Here is a 19,545-nt window from a genome sequence, read left to right as displayed (position 1 = left end):
TTCGTTAATATGTTTTTAACTATAGCTTTAATGTACCCAGTGTGATGAAGAGTCAACGGCCGAAACGTGAAAAGAGAAAGTAAACCACGATTACCTAAAAACGCAGTATCACATTTTTAGTCATCTTGCTATAGAAACGCATCTTTAGAAATGCATATATACAAGCATCTAAAGGTCACTAAAATGTCACTAAGGCCCAAAAAGGCAAAGTTAGCTTGCTAAATTTGGCGATTTTCTCGCTAGGTTACGAATACTTGAAGAAGGGATCCTCGACTGTCCGTCCGCCTCCTATCGACTTTCGCGCAACGCCAAATATCGACGTGTCACGGAAGTATTAGTATTGACAGTATTAGGAGCCCGCAACGGTCGACCCTTCATCTTTCCTTCTCTGAAACATGCAGCCGGGTCTCGTTATTGATTGGATGACAGGAACCCAATAGGCTTCGATATGGTGGTTACGTTCGCTACACTGCACGTATTCTCTGAGACGGAGCATAGCAACAGTGCCCTCGACGAATCACACATGCATCCGCAAACTCATCGTCTGCTGTCGAAAATTGTGAGCAGACGACATTTTCAAGCAGACGCTGCTGCGTAGCTCGCTTATAACAGTAAAGCGCAAGACAGACGTGCGCGGACAAACGTGGACACGACGGGAACTCGCCTGAGCCCAATATAACTCTGAAGAACTTCTGCTTCGGGTTTCTGCTTTGGATATATCGAGAAATGTACCGTTTTAACAAGAGTATCGATTTTAACGCAGACCAGAGGGACAGTGACAAAACAGCAAACAGTGATTCAATACGACGCCGTGTGGAGTCGCTCTTTTCGCCGTTCTGCCGATCGTCTGTCTCTGCTCTTACATCGTGGTCTCTGGATATAGCCGTTTCATAATAGATGAGCTAAAAATGCAGCAGTGCCAGCTTCAGAAATGCTTACGGCCTTAAAGCCCAGTCTCGTAACTTAGGGATACGGAGTAAACGAACATTAATGATTACTTAGGTAGGACAGTGGGAGAAAACATATAGTAAAGGGAACAAAAAGAAATAACCAGACTGATCAGGAGTGCTCTCCCCAGCAATAAAAAAGTCGCATTTATTCAAGAACAAGATAAAAACAACAAATCTGATCGAACTCCGAACCGACATAGTGTGCGTGCGTACGCGACCAAAGACCAAGGAATGGTGAAGGCCAATATATATATATATATATATATATATATATATATATATATATATATATATATATATATATATATATATATATATATATATATATAATCATTTTATTACGGTTAAACCCCTGTATAGACCGCAGCTCGGACAACGAAGACGTCTGTGCTATCGTGAACAACAGGAACACAACGGGAAAATTCAAATAAGCAAAGCAGCACTGGAACTGTCCTTCGAATTCGGGGAACGTGCTAGCATGCTTGACGAACAACTTCGGCGCGCCGTAATCCGTTCATCATTACGGGCACAGTCAAACTGCACCTCCATATGAAACGTGCCAAACTAAATTATCGCACATTTCGCTCTGGCGCTTCAACGTTTCTGTTCTTTTCATCTGTCCATGAGAGTCAGGCATACACACTGCATGAAGCGACCGTGAACATTTAAGCAATACTCCACTGCATCAAGAGTGAAAAAGTCTCACACCGTTTGCAAACGTTGCACGATATTTCTGGCACTAAAGAAACCGCGGGGTTAGCTGCCAAGTGAGCACCGCTCCGTCTATAAATACGTAACACGAGCGCCCGCCTCGGGAACCGCGCAACCCTCCCGCGCGCCCCACTGCGGCACCGGTGGGAACTCGACGCCCGGCGAGCGCTATGATGAGGAGCCCGGCGATGGCTGCGGAATGCCGCCGACACGTGAGCAGCGATCGCTGCGGTAAACATTCAAGGGCGTGTGGCCAACCGTCTCCGGTTGATGTGGAACGAGCGCAGTGAAGTGCGGAGTCGGCCATTGACCGTGGGGGGGTGTCTAAATTTCCAGAAGGGGCCAAGGGGCGTGCTGAGAGCAGAGGAGATCACTATATATATATATATATATATATATATATATATATATATATATATATATATATATATATATATATATATATATATATATATATATGGTGCAATTAACGGTGGTCTGCTATGGCAGGGCTACCGAACAACGCTCTGCAATGCGGTTAACTAAGGCGGTTTAAATACTGAATCCCGGACTACAAAAGAGATGCGCGACGTAATGCCAACGCATCACCACATAATTCTTTTTTAAATCATTCATTCCGGAAATGGCAATTATAAGAAGCCATACTGCAGGCGCATTGCCGACTAACGTATAGATCGTTTGCAGAGACGTCATCGAGGCGGCCATTTTTGAGTACTAGCACATGGAGAAAGGGCGTATAAGCAAGAAACCTAACAGCATAAGAGCTCAACAGACTCGTCTTGCATCGAACGACAAAATGATAACAGTGATAAACCGGTGAAAAAGAGTCGTCGTCAAAAAGCAAAACAGTGTGCGAGTGGTGATACGGTGTCCTGACGTCATCGTGACCGCCATGTTTGGGTACTAGCACGGTGACAGCTGCGTCCACGACGTCACATGAAAACTATCCATACACCTATAAACTCGGAAACCGGTTCATCATTTCCGACGTCCCATCTTGGGCGAAGTCTGACCACGCGGAGTGTATACTCCATTTCATACATCAAGTGCAGCGCTGTGGAAGCTAGGCAAGCAGTGCGGTCTTCTAATATTTTTATCACTCAGCGCGTTCCGTCTATGCTTCGCCGGGCGCCAGCGGCGTTTGCTCGCGCGAGCGTGCACGTGCGAGCAAAAAACAACGAAAAACAACGAAACGCAAATTGATACAAAACAACGCGTTAGCAGCCGAATAAGCGCACGGTTTGCCTGCTTCTAAGGGCAGATTCTTATTTTTTATCCTGAACTGACCTTGTATAAAGAACATTTTCATACAAAATCAATCAAAAGACACCGAACTATTTCCAAGTGCGAACGCAGCCACTGCAAGAAGTATCTCTAGCTTCCACAGCGTTGCACCTGATGTATCAAACACAGTATAGCGGCATACACGCGTGAACGCCGCGCGCTTATACTTCGACGACGGGACCGCGCGTCCGACACGCCACGTGCACGTACCCAAAGAATATGACGGGCGGCCGACGTTCGACGTACGCGTATGCAGAGCAAGAAAGAAAAAAGGAAAGGGATCGATGCAGGCGCTAGGCGTTTCCCCTAAACGAGCTTCCGACCTGGCGTTATCCCCCTCAAGGTCGCCCTCTTTAACCTTTTTCTCCCTGGCGACATCTCGGGAACAGGGACGCGCGGTGAGCACGCAACGAACTCCACAAAGCAAAAAGAAAAAAAAGGAAACAAAGGTCACGCAGAAACTTTTCGGGTAGTTGTCTAAGTATGCGCAAGCATTCAGACACTTGCTCGTAACTATTACACACAGCGCACACTAAAAAACACGGACGAAAAAATAGACAGAATGGATGAATAGAAAGAATAAGAAGAATAGAAAGAAAGAATGGACTTGCTCATCTCCACGCATCCCCGGTGTCGTTATCGATGTTACGGAACTTGATCGGACAAGTATAATAAGCCCTTATCAACCATCATCGCGGTCGTTCGCTTATCATGTTCGATGGCGAACAAGATAAGGCAGGTCTAATTAAGACAAGAGTTCATTACGGCACTCGATCGCACGACCATTAATTGGTGTTCATTGGGGTGAAGCTAATTGGCCGCAGGTAATTAAGATACGAGTTGATTATGGCACGCGAGCCTTCGACCTTTGGTGGGAGTCGGACCCACGACCTTCGGTGTTAATTAGTGTGAATTAAGGTTAATTAAAGTGAATTAAGGTCAAGACTCGCGTTTATGTACGACTCCAGAAAGGCGAAGAACCGATTAAGGGAGCGCTATATGCGGCAGTCTTTTCTTCGTGAGTCATCTTTTCTTTCCGTGTGACAGCCTGCGAATTATACACTAACGGCGAAGTGTTACCAGCCCCTCCCCTAGCGGCCCCCTCTCAACAATTAAAAATTTGGAGTACGCTTAAGCTTCGCCTTTAAGAGTGAAACTCGACAGCATTCAAAGATCACTGACTGCTATTCACGCTTCCCGGCGACTGCGGCTTATGTAACCGTAATGTTTTCCTGTAAACGCTGGCGGCGAATGCTATACACGAAGGCAAGCTTTCTGGTAGAAACGCGGCTTCTTGAGTGGGCCGATCCCGGAGGTCGTGCACAGCCACGCCAAAAGAAAAAAAAGGAAGACAGAAAAATTACATAGTTTCAAGGTTTCTGTTATTGTTTCCCACTTTTAATATTTAAGCCTGAGAAGATTTACCATGAGAAGCATGCGCTGTCGGTGTCTTATATTTCATGATACTTGTTTGTGTGCTGTCATTCTCAAAATAACGAGGAAGGTAACCTGTGAGTAACTTGAGTGATAGAATGGTGTGGTGACATAACCCGCATATAACGCATGTCATATAACAAGGCGTGGCATACATATATATATATGCCAAAATATGGACGGAAATTTTCGCTCCGGGACGACTTCGCCGACATCGTGGGGTTTTCAATTGCATCCAAAGCGCGTGATACGCAAGAGCGGTTTTGTCTAACGTCCCTGCTCGTTCTGCGGCGTGAACAGACGAACACAGTAGCTCAAAAAGATTAAAAAGAAAAGAAAGATGCCGCGATCGTTACGCTTACGGTGACCACTTATGAATTTATAGTACGTGTTCCGTCCACAATACCTGCCTTCTGTATTTCTCCGCTCCAAGAAATAGTTCCCGAGAGACGCTGCGATGTTGTGAAAGTTCGCCCTTGCCGTGACGTCATGGAAGTGAGCCAACGTAATTGGCTGGCTACGCGAAATCCCTTGAGTTGGAGAGCCGCGCGTTCGCCGCTGCACTCTGCGTTGTCACCTAAATTTTCTTTCTTTTTAAGACTTGATCGGCTATTGCGTTTTGACTGTGCATAACTGCAGGAATAAACAAAAACTACACTTCAAAGGAAGTAGAAAGAGAGACCACGTATGTATACTTTATTAACAGCTAAGAGATCGCACAGTGCGAATTCAAACAGACGACAATACAACCGCTCGTCTGCAGCTGGCCGCGGCAGCAGACAACACGGTCAATTATTACGGTGTTGTCCCTATTCGACGCAATGACTTATGAAGCACGTAATGAACAGGCATCATCCCCCATCATTAGGCGTCGTTATGAGCTCCACTCCACGTTATCACTTCGGTTTCTCATGCGTTCTAGGTCAAGGAGAGTGGACGCATTTCACGTCGGCTCCATCGAATCGATGTCCTGCCGCCAAAAATTTGTTCTGCACCGCCCGAAACCAGTTGGACTAGATCCGTGAAGTCACCAGGAACCCGTGAACATCGTTATTATCCAGGTGGGCCAATTTTTGGCAGTTCTACGGGACTCTCTTCTTCAACCACGCGAACGCCGTAGGCGCGGTAGCCGCGGACGCGGCACCAGACGCGGCCTCCATGGCTCTCGTACGGGGCTATGACCCAGACAGCATGCGAGAAATGGAGCTTTCGGCCGCGGAGACGCCAGTTTTTGATGAAACTACGGAGTATACCATCCAGAAAAAGTTAGAACAATGGGAGCGAGCAACCTTGACGCGCGCCCGTTCCGAACATCAACGCAGACACGGTGGCGGCAGTGACGGCCACGTCAACACTCTGGCTCTTGGCAAGCACGCTCAAAGTAAACGCTGGAAGCCACAAGTCATGCCTAAATTCGGAGCGGAAGACGCTGTAGTCGTCATCAAGCCAAAGGGAACGCTGAACCTCGCACAATTTAAGGGCAGCAACCAGATCGGGGAAGCAACGTACGCTGCTGCCGGCATTCCGCGGGCGTCGCAGGATCTCGCAATTTGGCCGGCCTGGGACCAGAATATAATTATTATTGGCATCAAGAACGCCCAACTTATTCGTCAGGTCCTTGCGATCGGACAGCTCCAACTCGGAGGACAGGCCCGAGCGGTTCAAGCCTACCTCAAGTCATCGGACAACACAAGCCGTGGTGTTATTCAAGTGGACCCCACAGCCACTGAAGCGGATATTACTCAAGCCATTTATTCGCCAGAGGCTCCAGTAGTAGGAGTCCGAAAATTAGGAAAGACCAACGTAGCAGCGATCACGTTCGAGGGCCGGAGGGTGCCTTTCAACGTTTATTACTGGGGCGAAGCTGTGCCGGTTCGCCTCTACCGCAAGACGACGCCAGCCTGTCCCCGCTGCGGCACGATCGGACATCGCGCAGATGTTTGCCCTAATCCACAGGCCGGTCGATGCCAGGCTTGCGGCGAGACGGATCTAGAAGAGGGCCACGAGTGTCAACCCAGCTGCCTCATTTGCGGGAGCCCTCATGCCACGGGATCAATTCAGTGCACGCAAAAGTACAGGAGAGGCGGTGCTGGAACTGGGACCAAGCGGAAGCCCGTCCATGGAAAAGCCGGTCAACAACATCACTCCAGGAACGCTGGAGGGAGCGAAGCCCCCGACCTGCAAGCTCGGACGCAAGGGGCGACCCCTTCGCCTCGACCGCATGCAGGAGCCTTCAGAGGAGGCCCCAAAGGAGGCGGTCGTCCAGCAGACAAGCACGATGGGCCAGAGCCAGAACACAGTCCCGGGAACAAAACGAGCAGCAACAAGGTGAGCTGGGCCAGTGTGGTTGCCTCCCCTCCCCTCACGTTGGCTAATGAGAGACTTAGGGCTGAGAACGAAAGGCTCAAACAAGAAATACAACAACTTAGAGAGAAGACGGCAGCGAACGATACAGGAAACTCTAGAGCACTTCAGGTACCCTCAGCTCAGGCGATGGAGGAGGACAACCCTCCCCCGCTGCCGTCAGGTAGTGCGACTAAGTCACCCCCTCGTATGTCAGAATTCGGCCGAGGAGCGTCGGGCGGCAGCGAAGCGTTGGCGGCTGCACCCTCGACAGAGGAGTGTACCACACGCGCAGATGTGGACGCAATTACAAATAAATTCAGTTCATGGATGGAAAGCATGGAAAAGCGCATGAGAGAGGAAATCGAGAAAATGGAATGTCGCATGCTACCAAGCCTACAGGCTAGCGTAGAAAGAATTGAAGAGACGCTAAGCAAAAAAATTGCGCAGAACTTGCAAGGAATGACAGAGCAGACAATTCAAAAAATGTTAGAGCCGCATCTCTCAAAACTCCATGCTTACGAGATTAGGATTGACCGTAAGTTACAAGAATTCGCTGAATGCTCGCGCACTAAGACACCCAGATTGACAGGAAAAATGGGCACCAGGCAGATTGCGTCTGATGATGCGCTTGACCTGAGTAAAGAACAAGGACTGACCTCTTCCAGTTTGCAATATGGCTCGTCAAACTAAGTTAACAATATTACAATGGAACTGCAGGGGTTTTAAACGTAAGCGGGAATCTCTGCAACACTATGTGGACTGTCTAGATGAGAGACCGGATGTAATCGCGTTACAGGACGTTAATGCCGCAGTTAAACTCAGGTCGTACAGTACGCATCAAACTAACACTTCGACTTGCATACTTGTACATAAAGACAGTACGGCTTCAACTGTAGACCTCGAACTTAATGCTGAAATAGAACATGTGTTTATTCGTATCCTCCCTAACACTCGTTCCAGTAAAGGGGCGTACGTACTTAACATATACAGCCGCCCTAAACACAGGACAGCAGTCTTTGACGAAATTTTTCGAAAAGCAATGCAGGCTGCAAAAACTGCGCCTCTCATTATAGTGGGGGATTTTAACGCGCACAGCTTTCTTTGGGGTTACAACAACGAAAACGTAAAAGGCGGGAAACTGGCAGCAGCAATATCGGATATGGCTCTTACTATTCTGACGGACCCGCAGCATCCTACAAGAATAGGCAATAGCGTTTCAAGGGACACATGCCCAGATTTAACGCTAGTCAAAAATGTTAAAAATTGCGAGTGGCAAAATACGCACGAAACCTTAGGCAGTGATCATTATATACTCCGAATTTGCCTAGACCACAACAAGCATCGTAAACACAGGGGACAAGCTCGGCTTACGAATTGGTCGCTTTTTCGAGAGTTCGAGGGTCCTCAGCTCGACTCGCCTATTGAGGATTATGAGCAATGGGCTGAGTCACTTCTAGCTGCCAGAGAGAAAGTCACGAGAACGCTGCACACCTCAGAGGATGTCCCGGCAGTCGACAACCACCTTCTCCACCTCTGGGAGGCCAGGAGAGGCCTCACCAGAAGGTGGAAAAAGCAAAAACACAATCGCAAGCTTAAAATCAAGATTGCTGAAATTACACGACAAGCGGAGGAATACGCGTGGACCTTAGCCAAAAACAACTGGCTAATCAAGTGCGACTCATTAAGAGGTGGGCTTGGCGTCAAGTCTACGTGGAGCCTACTGCGATACCTCATCGAACCCAGCAAGATGAGTGGAGAGCAGCAGCGGAACCTCAAGAGAGCCCTCCACGGCTATGAGGGTACGGATGAGCAGCTGGTGGCAGCCCTGACGAGCAAATACCTCTGTACGACCAAAGATGACGAGCCTGTGTTGCAGTATGAAGGCAAAGATAATCCAGAACTCGACAGAGACTTCGAAGTAGAAGAAATACAGGCGGCGCTACTAACCATGAGAAGAGGTACGACGCCAGGACAGGACAAAGTTACAGTCGGCTTGCTCGCCAACATGAACAAGAAGATGCTAGGCCAGCTGACGGATTATATCAATGAGTGCTGGAGAGCTGGCAAGCTGCCCCTGGCGTGGAAATCGGCAGACGTCAGCTTTATCCCTAAGCCGGGCAAAGAGGTAAATATTAACAACCTCCGTCCTATTTCACTCACGTCATGTGCCGGCAAGCTGATGGAGAAAGCAGTGCATGCCAGACTTTCAGCGTATTTGGAGGAAAACGATTACATGCCCCACACCATGTTTGGCTTCAGAGAGCGCCTATCCACGCAAGACGTACTGCTGGCTGCAGCTCAAGATGGAAGTTATTGACCCACCCAACAAACGCAGTAGCAGAGCCATCTTAGCCCTAGATCTCAAGGGCGCTTTCGATAATGTGAAGCACTCAAAGATCCTGGAGAACCTGCGGAAGACACAGTGTGGAAGAAGGACTTTTGAATACATCAGAGACTTCCTACTAGACAGACAGTCTCATGTAAAAATTGGAGATTTTAGGTCCCAGCCAATCCCTATGGGCACCAGGGGTACGCCACAAGGAGCCGTCCTCTCCCCTCTGCTCTTCAATATTGCTCTTATAAATTTGCCTGAGCAACTCGATCGCATAGAGGGAATTCGGCACGCCCTCTATGCAGATGACATCACGGTCTGGGTGACGAAGGGCAGTCTGGGGCAGATGGAAGAGGCGCTCCAAGAGGCTGCTTCGACAGTCCAAAAATATGCCGAGGAGTGCGGACTGCGCTGCTCTCCGGAAAAATCGGCACTTCTAATCATGCGCAGACGAAAAGATGAAGCCCCGGTCAAAATTAGGGTGTACGACGCTGCGATCCCTGAGGTGGAGACGGTGCGTATCCTCGGATTATTGGTTAACAACAAGGGTGTCAACGCAGCAATGATCACTCAACTCCGTACATCATGCGAACAAGTACTACGAATGATCACACGTATCACCAATAAAACGAGAGGGATGATGGAGAACGACACTCTTCGGTTGGTCAAAGCCTTTATACTCAGCAGAATTGTGTACGTAGCTCCGTACCTTCGGATGAGGAGGTGCGATTTAAAACATTTCGATGTCATGATCAGAACAGCATATAAGAAGGTACTAGGACTGTCGGTCAAACATCTACCTTTCGTCCTCTTTCTGCATGGCGGCGACGGTGTTCTATGCAGTCACGTTATCTTGAATCTCTAGCGGCGTCAGCGGCATCCAGCGGTATCAGTCGGTCGCTGCTAGCGCTGGGGGATGAAAGGGGGGCGGAGCTGGTTACGAGGCCGACGACAACGCCGACGCGAAACCCAGGAACGGACGCCAAAGAGCTGCGCTCTAAAATGCGGACCTCCAACAGAACAAGCAACTGGCGCCACATAATTCAACGTTGCTCTGCCGGCGTTTTCTGCTTTTGCGGTAGCGTAGCGCCCTCTCTATTCGGGCCTCCGACTCAAAGCAGGCAGTGACGCCAGTCAAAACATGACCTCCGAGATTGACGACTCAGTGCTTGAACGGATGATGACGTTTATTTGCGCCCGTTTTCGTCGGTCACTTTCTGTTTTCAAGAAACTTTGTCTTCGATTACTGTATTATCAGCGAATACGTCATTCCTTGGCCCACCAAAAAATGGTAAGAGAATTTTCAGCGCCGTGATTTGTCTGTCTATGCATCACTCTAGACAGACTTCATATTTGTGTCCTTTGATTATTTGACTTGTATAGGTAAATAACCCACATACAATAGCAAAAAAGAAGAGGCAAATGTGAGGGCTGACCTGGTGAGCCAGGAAATGCGCAATACCAAAAAACAGTTGGCGCTTCCGCCTTGAAGTTCCTGCAATAGCTTGCCGTGATGTCACAGATTCTCATGGCACCTGCTAGGGACTAGCTAATTTCTGGAAGGTAAACATGGGCTACATTGTATCCTAGAAGAAGCCATACACTTAGCAAGTTCTCTAAGCTTTCACTTAGCCACAATGGTACAAGTACGATATATGTACCTTGAAATGCGTGGCATCACACTGATGTACCAACGCTGCAGTTTGAGCAGCGAAAATAAGACGAAACTCGAAATTTGGCCTAATGTTTTCACTCCTAATACTCCACATACGGCCACGAAATGGACAAAAACAAAGATTTCAGATATTAATTAATCAGCCAAAACTGATTTGATGTTTCTCTTTAGTGCCTCTGATTAACACCTCTCATTTCACAAGTCGGCTATTCTTTTCTATTCTAGTTCTATTCAGCTATTTTAGTCTGCTAACACCTTTTCATTGATTTACACATTTATGCACATGGACTCTTTGCTTGCTCTTATACTTTACAATTTAATAACTGTGTCTTTTCATGTATATCAGGTGTACTAAAAGGCACAATTCCAGCTAATTAGTCATGGAATCACTGACTGCATCATGCCAACAGTAATTACATTGTCTGCAAGATGAAAATTCCCTTAGCTTACGGAACAGTGCCAAAGTTTTCTTTAAGATATGCAAAGATGTGCATCTGTGGGTGAATATGGACATTCATGACATTCTCTTTTTTTTTTTTGCGCTGTGAGCCATATCCAGTTTTTATGTGAGGTCACTTTCTTTCATGGATTTCTTCCGCTTCGCCCGATCATTCATCCACTCCTTTGCCGGCTTTTTGTTGAAATCTGCCACAACATTATCTTGTAACCTCTTCCTGCGCTTATTTGATTTTCATTTCCACCGGCTGACACAGACACGAAATGGCCTTTGCTGCCTTCTAGACCTACGGCCACGACAGTGGGCCCTGTAGTTCTCTGCGCCATGAAGCCAAGAATGATAGGGCCAACGAAACGGGTGACACTCGGGGAAAGTAAGGGAGATGGACACAATGAGAAGAAAAGCATTCAGAAAATGCTGAATTGTAGAGTGAATGCACGCGATTTTCCATGGTCTCCAGAATTCGGCCGCTAAAAGTGCCCTGCAGGTGCTCACCATACTGAAGTCACTTATCGCATCTCTTTAATGCTGTAAAGCTTTAGTTTGGCACCCTTGCTGCTCATGCAGGGGAGGCCCACACACCAGCTTCGTCTTAACGCCTTTATCTCTAGGTAATTCACTTGAACTAGCGACAACAGACAAGGTACGGAACCCAGTAGTGGCTTCATGGATGAGATTTCTGAATGTTCATTATCAGAATGCTGAACTTGCTTTCACTGTGGTGCATCCCTCTTTCTAGGTCATCATCATCCCTTATCACACCTTCACGTCCCCGTTCCCCCTCCCCCTGTGCAGAGTAGCAGGCTAGAGTGCTTTAGCTCAGGCCGACCTCTCTGCCTTCTTTCAAATAAATTCTCTCTCTTGTTTTTGCGCATCACTAGAGTCAACTTTCAGTTCCTTGCCTTCAGTGCAACGTGTCCTCATTTACACACTCAAACAATCTTAGTCTTTCCTCTTGAGTTTTGCTGCAAATGTTGAAACCATCAGCTGCTCCTTGGATCCAATCTCATTTTTCCAACAGAAGAGAGGATCTTTTTAAGTTCTGACAGCTTGCTCAAGCTGACCACATATACATCTTACAGCAATGTCATGGCCATCGGGTTCGAGTCCCGGATCAGGCCGAATTTTTCTTCAACTGCAAAACTTTTCTCTCAAGGAACCCGTATGGGTTTCCTTTGTAGCCCTTCGCTACGTTTGAGTGGATGACTCTTTTCCCTTTATACCCTTTTTACCCTCCTTTCCCTTTACTTCTCTCCACCTAGCAGGTTTCCGCAGAACTATTATGTCAGACTCTTGCCTTTGCTTCTGAGTTGTTGATAAAATTCGACTTCGCCTGCCATCTGCTAGCCACCTGGTTAGCTCAGATGGTAGAGCGGCTGCCCGGAAAGGCGGTGGTCCCGGGTTCGAGTTCCGGACCAGGACAAATTTTTCTTCAACTGCGAAGCTTTTCTTTCAAGGAACCTGTATGGGTTTCCTTTGTGGCACTTAGCTATATTTGGGTGGATGTCTCTTTTCCCTTTATTAATTACTTCTCTCCACCTTGCGGGTTTCCGCAGAACTATTATGTCTAACCAGAAAGAGTAGTAAAATCTTTTTTTATTGCTAAAGTATCCACTTTTGTGCTTTTTGATGTTGTCAACAGTTTGCATTTCCAGAGAATTGTACGTTTAAATGCAATGAGTATAAACTTGTGGCTGTTGTTGGAATATTGTCCTGGTGTGTTTTTTAGAAGTTACATTATGAGAAGAGACATATCTGAATGTTATGTGTTTACTTGATATTGAATTGGCTGCATTAGCTTTTAAGCCTTCGGTCCAAAAAGCGTTTTAGAGTGAAAGCACTAGTACTTGAGGTACAACTCCCAACGTCAATCTCGGTGCGTATTGACCTTCAGCTGTCGGCGTACAAGTGTCAAGGCATGACATCACGGCCCGTGATTCGCTGCAGAGAGGTGTCACAGCTGCGCTTGCTCGAGCCTTGCCGATGTGTACCACATGACTAGGCAAGCGTTTGAAGGGTTAAATATAGTTCGACATAGCATGTGCACGTGCACACATTACGTCACGTTGGCAAGAAGAACAGAATCTATAGTTCGATAGATGGTTCGATGCACGGGCGCAACAAACACAACCGGACACTGCCAATGCGCTCCAACACGCCGATAACATCGGACTATAAATGCACCTGACAGCTGCTTTGGCGGCACTTTGTCATGCAGTCTCACCATGGATGAAGCACATGCCGGGACGAGCACGTCAACTCTTCGCCGTAGGTGCCAGGCTGAGTCTGAGCACCCTGCCAATATAGCTTGCTGGGAAGAAGCACTGAAGAACCGTGTCCAACCATGCTTAAAACAGCTTTTGCTTATATAACTAGGCTCAAGCCATGTCAAACCCCATCCACTTTTTGTACATTTCATTTGGTTCGATTAAAAAAGCTTTACATTAAAAAAGAAGTAACATAGACTCACCTCAAGTGCATTTTCAGCAGCGGTCACGTCGAGCAGGAGTGGTTGAATGGCCGCCAGGTCATGTTCTCTAGCTTCAAGGGTCGTTCGAGCCCGGGCGAGAGCCTGCGAGTATGCCTCCCAGTCCGCCAGGGCCTTGGCCATTCTCTCTTTTCGGGCCTGTATGTCGTCCATGGCCTCTTGCCAGCGCTTGCTCAGGGTCATGGCCTGGTTTCCGGTCAGGTCTCTAGTGGCTGGTCCGGACTTCCTCTCCAGAACTCGGGCCGCCTCGGACAGCTGTGCCAGCAACGGCTGACTGCGCTGTGCCTCCTCCTGAAGACGTCCCAACGACTGCAGCGCTTTCCTCAGGGCGCGGATGGTGGCGGGCTTATCTTCAGAGGGCTGAAGCGTTGCCAGGAGCGCCTCAAGCTGCTCGCGGAGCTTGCCGAAGCTGGCCCACGAGGCGAGGTCGTTCTGCGCTGCGTCGAGGGCAGCGCGAGCATTGGCACTGAGGGCGGTCAGCCGCTGCTGGAGGGTCGCGAGTTCTTGCTCGGGCAGCAGCGATGCTTCGGGGTCCATGGTCGGCCGTATCTGTGTCAGCAGTGCCTGCAGGCTGCGAAGGCATTCGCTGTAGCCAGCTGTTTCCGAGCAGACGTCCTGCAAAGACGGGATGGAACAAATTGGTTTGTCTTTTGAGAAGTGCTTAGCAGGAAGCGTACAACACCGTGGCCCGGTTACTGCCCTGTGGCTGGTAGCAAACTGCATAATAGCTGTAAGGATTCAATTCATGTCACATCATCAAAGAGCATGTCTGAGGTGGTTTGTCTTAAACGGATTTTTTTTTTTTTTTGCACCGAGTCTATGGAGAACCAAACAAATGTTCCCATGTTGTTCGTAATATGCTAGAAATCAGCTTAACTGAGCTCGTCTTAACGAGAGTTCACTGTTAATATCACGCAGCGACAGTGAAACCTTTATGAAAGCAATCAGCATAAGGCAGGAGATAGGTTCAGACAGGACAGAAATAAGGACAGGTGCAGAAATAAGGAATAACAAAAGAAAGCAAAGCAACTGGGAGCACACAGGTAAGGAAAGGAGCTCTCTGCTATGCTAACCCTGAGCTCCTTGCAGCGGGCATCGAGGCCATCCAGGTCGACGCCATCCCTGGCGGCGGCCACAACACGCTCGGCGCGGTCGAGCCAGTCCACCAGGGCGTCCCGCTGGGCCCAGTAGTCCCGGCGCAGGGCCTGGGCACAGCCCAGGTAGTGCCCGCGCTCCTGCAACTGCTGGGGCAGCGTGGACCGCAGCAGGGCCAGTTCGCTCAGCTCCTCCTGGGCACGGCTGGCCAGCAACTCGCTGGGCAGTTCCTTGAACAGCTGCTCTTCCAACTTGCGAGCCTCCTCCAGGTGCTCTTCAGACTGACGCTGCAGTTCCTGTTTGTTGAATGAAGGCGTGGAAGCACAAGCTGAAGGGGTGCTGCCGGTTTTCACAGTAACATACATCATCATCGTCATCATCATTATCATTACCACCACCACCACCACTACAATCATCATGATCATCATCATCATCGTCATCATCATCTTTTATGTCCCCTGCAGGACGAAGGCCTCTCCCTGCAATCTGCAATTACCCCTGTCCAGCGCCAGCCAATTCCATGATATTTTCGAAACGTCCACCACGGCAAACAGCGCAGACAACGAAATGAGAGATATATAGAAACAGGACAAATCTGTTTTTCGTCCCCTCATATATGACGTTCGTCAGGCTGAACAAGAACCAACTGGGCCTCTTGAGCATTCCAAGTTCTACCATTCGCTTTTGGCATCCAACCTGAGGTCGTTCACCCATACGACGAGACAACAGGTGCTACGTCAGCAAGAAAGCAATGAAAAATGAAATTCGAGGTATTTTTCAAGGTGGGCACGAGCTTCTTCTAAGCACAGTTAGATTTCAAAAATGCAATCGTCTGGGCAACAAGGCAAGATTAGACAAGAGCGATAATCACTCACAGTCCCCAGCAGGTGTGGATGACCAAATGGCATCGCACAAAGGAAAGCATGGGGGGAAGGCTAAGAACATCACAGCAGTGATAAAGTGGAGTTTGGCGGTGTGGTAAGGAATGTTCCAACCCCATGACGATTTTGTGTTACGCTCTACAGCCAGCGTGACACAGCTTCTGACATATTAGTGCACTGGTAACACTCTCAGGTTATGCAGGGCAACTACTTACTATCTGTTTTTGCTCTATAACCTGGACACTGTGTGCCTATTTCTAACATGAAAAAAAGATGTATATTAAAGAAATTGATCCCCATTTCTCAATTAGGCAGCTTATCTAATATTGAATAAAGATGAGATAGGAAAATAAGTTGGTTCAGAAAATAAGTTGGCTCAGAAGGACAAAAGTGATGGGAGAAGCCTTTCTTTGCAGGAGACTTATTCTGATAATAACGATGATCACAGATTAAGTTAGTACACAGCCACAATGTCACTAGTATGTAGTGCCATTTATGGCTGACTTCTTAAGCCAGCATTCTCCAGTGTTATGTGGTTCCACCTCTGGGACACTTAAAGTGCAGCATTGGCAACCCTGCATTTTTATGCCACATTGCCAGCGTGGCACAACGTCACTGCAGCTTATACATACAACTGGCTGCGTTAAATAAAGTTTGCTCTCTCTAATCTGTAGTTTCTTTTCTGCACATTCGTGCAAAACGCCTGACCATTCAGGCCTTGTGCAGCTGAGTCGACAATACCGCTTCAACAGGTTAGACAGCCCATGTGGACAGGACCACGGAGGAAGGAAAGAAACAGGACAGAATGAGGTGTTAGTCAATGCACACTTGTTTGAAAGCTTTGCCAACCACTCCATGCATATTTTTTTCTGAAATGTTTGTACGACTTCAGCCTATTCTTGTAATGTATGCAGTTATCTTCTTTGCTGCAACAGGTAAATGCCGCAGCCCGACACATGAATGTGGCTCCCAGAGCAATCCAAGCAGTCTTGAGACTGCACTTCTGTGGGATCTTGGTCCTGCTCCCAGCTCATAAGTGAGAGCACCTCCAAGCACTCAATTTCGATCAGCCAAATGTACACAGAACTGCCAGAGGGCTCTCAAATGCTCGAAAGCAACCACTTAAATGATTCATTAGAGAAGCCAAATAAGACTGAGTCCTCACCTTGTGGCTTTCCAGCTCAGCGTCTATGCTTTCAGGCTGCATAGTCAATGCAGGACGGCTTCGAGCCTGCGCTTCGTCTGCGCGCAGGTCCTGAAGGGTCTTCTCTAGGGCCTGCAGCTGGCGTTCCTGTTCGGCCAGCAGACCCTGCTCCTGTGTCTTCAAATTCTGGATAGACTTGCGTAGGGAGGCCAGCTGGCTCTTCAGGTTGCCCAGGTCGCCAAGGATGGCGTTGTGGTCGGCCGACGACCCCTCCTCGGCTAGAGCTTCTCCCTTGTCCTGGGCCGAGGTCAGCTGACCTTCGGCGTCAGCGACCTGGGCTGTGAAGGAAAGTGGGAAGCATGCACTGTTGCCATGAGTCGAGAAATAAAAATGCCAAAGAAGAGAAAAATGAAGACATCCCGAGATGGTTGAGATGGATGGTACTGCAACATTGCAGTTTTTTTGTAGGTGCTACGTACTGGAGACAGTGATGATTACTCTCCTGGATTCTACTCGAAGGTAACATCAGCAAAATAATATCAACAGACTTCCACAATTCCTCCAGCTCGAAACTCATTCACTGTGAAAGAAGCACGGATATCACAGCGGGTACTGCCATCTTCACAAAAACAACATTTTTGTGTCCTCGTCAACTTCGTCCGCTACAGTATTGCTTCTCGTGGCCTCCAAAATACTTGCACAAACATCACCACTCATGGAGGCCACATGGCACGTGAATCGCCACAGATATTGTCAAGTGCCAAAGTTGCATGATGATGCAGTGGTTAGCGCACCTAGTTCCCAAGCTTAAGTTCCCACGAGGACATGAGTTTGAATACTGATGGCACTGGTGGGAAAACTTTTGTTTTTCTATGCCCTATGATGTGGATGACCCTGAGAGTGAGAGGTGGCCTTGGGATAACAATGCGCTAAAGACGACAACGATGAGAGTCGTCATTGGTGTGATGGGTGGAAAGATGAACAGACACAGGAAACCCAGTCCTGAGCTTCTAACTGCTATGATAGTAAAATAAACAATATTTCTTATTCAAGCCTTGCTCAAGCGTTTACAAAACAGTATGCACTTTAGTGTTATACGATGCGAGTAGCAAACAGTGAAGCATAAACAATGAAATGACCCTTTAAAAGCATGCTGTATCATGAGTTCATTTCAGGGCAACATAGCCACCCATTCTTCGGTTCACTCCTCATTCAAGCCTCACAATAGGAGCAAATTTTTTAGTATTGTAGAAGTTTAGTTTACGAACACAGCTCAACTTAATCATTCTCTTTAATGTCTCCCTGAGATCTTCAAAATAAAGAAAAAGGTTGCCATCCCCCACACGTACCCAGCAGGTTGTCGTACTGGGGCAGCTTCTCGGCAGCAGGTTTCTTGGCCTTCTCGAGGACGGCCACTGTGTCGGTGAGCCGGGCAATGGCCTGTGCCACTTGCTCCCGCAGCTGGTGGTACTGCTGCCGCAGGGACAGGGCCTGCTTGGCGCGGCCCAGTTGGCCCTGGGTCTTCTGCAAGGTGGCCTCGCAGCGCTCCAGCAGCCGCCCGACGGCTTCGGACAAGGGGCCTGGTCCCTGCATGCACTCCAGGCGGCCTTGCAGATCCTTCAGTTCTGTCTGCACCTTCTGCAAGTGGGTGTGACAAAGGCGATGTTGTCCAAGTGCTAACTTGTTCGTTCTTATGCTGTAACCACATCATGAGCACTTGTTACATTCCATTTAGACTGTGTTACCATGCTGAAGTAATTCCACTATTACCGGGGTTGTGCGAATACTCGAATGCCACCGAATTGGGTCGAATCAGATTTTGGCTTAATTGACACAAAATAATCAGCGAATTTTCATTATGAACTAATGGAAGGTCTGTTATACCCATTTATATGAAACATACAAAAACGTAGATAATCCCATTATAACAAATAACAAACCTATGTATAATATATCCCATAGTAATCATAATGCTTCTTAATATACACTTAGAAAGTAGCATTTATAATTGTGTCTTCGTTATGACACAATTATAAATACAACTTTCTAAGTGCATTTTAAGGAGAATTATGATTACTTTGTTACATATATCCAAAGGCTTGTTACCCGTTATAAAGGGATTTGACAGTGTCAATTAAGTAAGGAAGTGTGAGGGGTGTTCTGCTTTGCTTGTTCCCATTTCTGTTTAATTCTGGCAAGAGAGCACATGTGTCACTGGGCAGTTGTTACGATCACACACCCCCATGCAACAACACTTATGAACTCATGATTGTGTGTGTGGATTAAAGAATGCAAAAAACGGACACATATTTTGACGTTAAAACTCAACACAGTGTCTCTGTAAAACTTGACAAATCACTAAACGGTCGTGTACTGGCACCGCGTTCTTTATCAATCACACTGCACCCTGCTTTCATTTTTGTATGTCACAATTAGTACAATGCCTTGCACAGCAAACAGCATTCCTTGATGAAGCAATATTTCTAAGAAGTCCATTCCATTAATGCATATAACTACAATACAACTAAAACACATACTATGGGAAGTTCACCGGCATGCACTTTTTTTTCAACCTGCCCACATTTGCTCCTTCAGCGAACCGACAATCGCTGAAAAGCACAGCCTTTGTTGTTGTTGGTTAAGTGAGATGTCGGTTTGCATCCCTTCAGAGCTTGACAAACAGTGTGAGGCTTTTCCCTAGCTCTCTTGCATATGTGTCGAAAGGCAGTGGTATAAGATGTAAGCTAG

The 19,545-nt window shown here is 47.7% G+C and overlaps 2 protein-coding genes across 2 annotated transcripts in view; one reads left to right on the top strand and one right to left on the bottom strand.

Moving 5' to 3' along the window:
- Positions 1-19,545, bottom strand: part of Msp300 (Muscle-specific protein 300 kDa) — a 314,508-nt gene that overhangs the window by 47,379 nt on the left and 247,584 nt on the right. The window contains exons 109-112 of the mRNA XM_070521946.1: positions 18,147-18,435; positions 16,819-17,135; positions 14,751-15,068; positions 13,660-14,292 (exon numbers count right to left, since the gene is read on the bottom strand). Of these exons, the coding sequence (XP_070378047.1) occupies positions 13,660-14,292; positions 14,751-15,068; positions 16,819-17,135; positions 18,147-18,435 (1,557 nt within the window). The remainder of the gene's footprint in view (positions 1-13,659; positions 14,293-14,750; positions 15,069-16,818; positions 17,136-18,146; positions 18,436-19,545) is intronic.
- On the top strand, positions 4,952-13,654 carry LOC139047793 (uncharacterized). Its single transcript, XM_070521873.1, has 2 exons — positions 4,952-6,707; positions 13,408-13,654. Exons 1-2 carry the CDS (start codon positions 5,538-5,540, stop codon positions 13,420-13,422), a joined length of 1,185 nt encoding a protein of 394 aa, XP_070377974.1. The 5' UTR covers positions 4,952-5,537; the 3' UTR covers positions 13,423-13,654.

This window comes from Dermacentor albipictus, chromosome 7, assembly GCF_038994185.2.
Source record: "Dermacentor albipictus isolate Rhodes 1998 colony chromosome 7, USDA_Dalb.pri_finalv2, whole genome shotgun sequence".
In the NCBI taxonomy this organism is placed as follows: Eukaryota; Metazoa; Arthropoda; class Arachnida; order Ixodida; family Ixodidae; genus Dermacentor; species Dermacentor albipictus.
The sequence above is the reverse complement of the archived record's forward strand: the minus strand, read 5'-3'. Positions and strand labels throughout refer to the sequence as shown.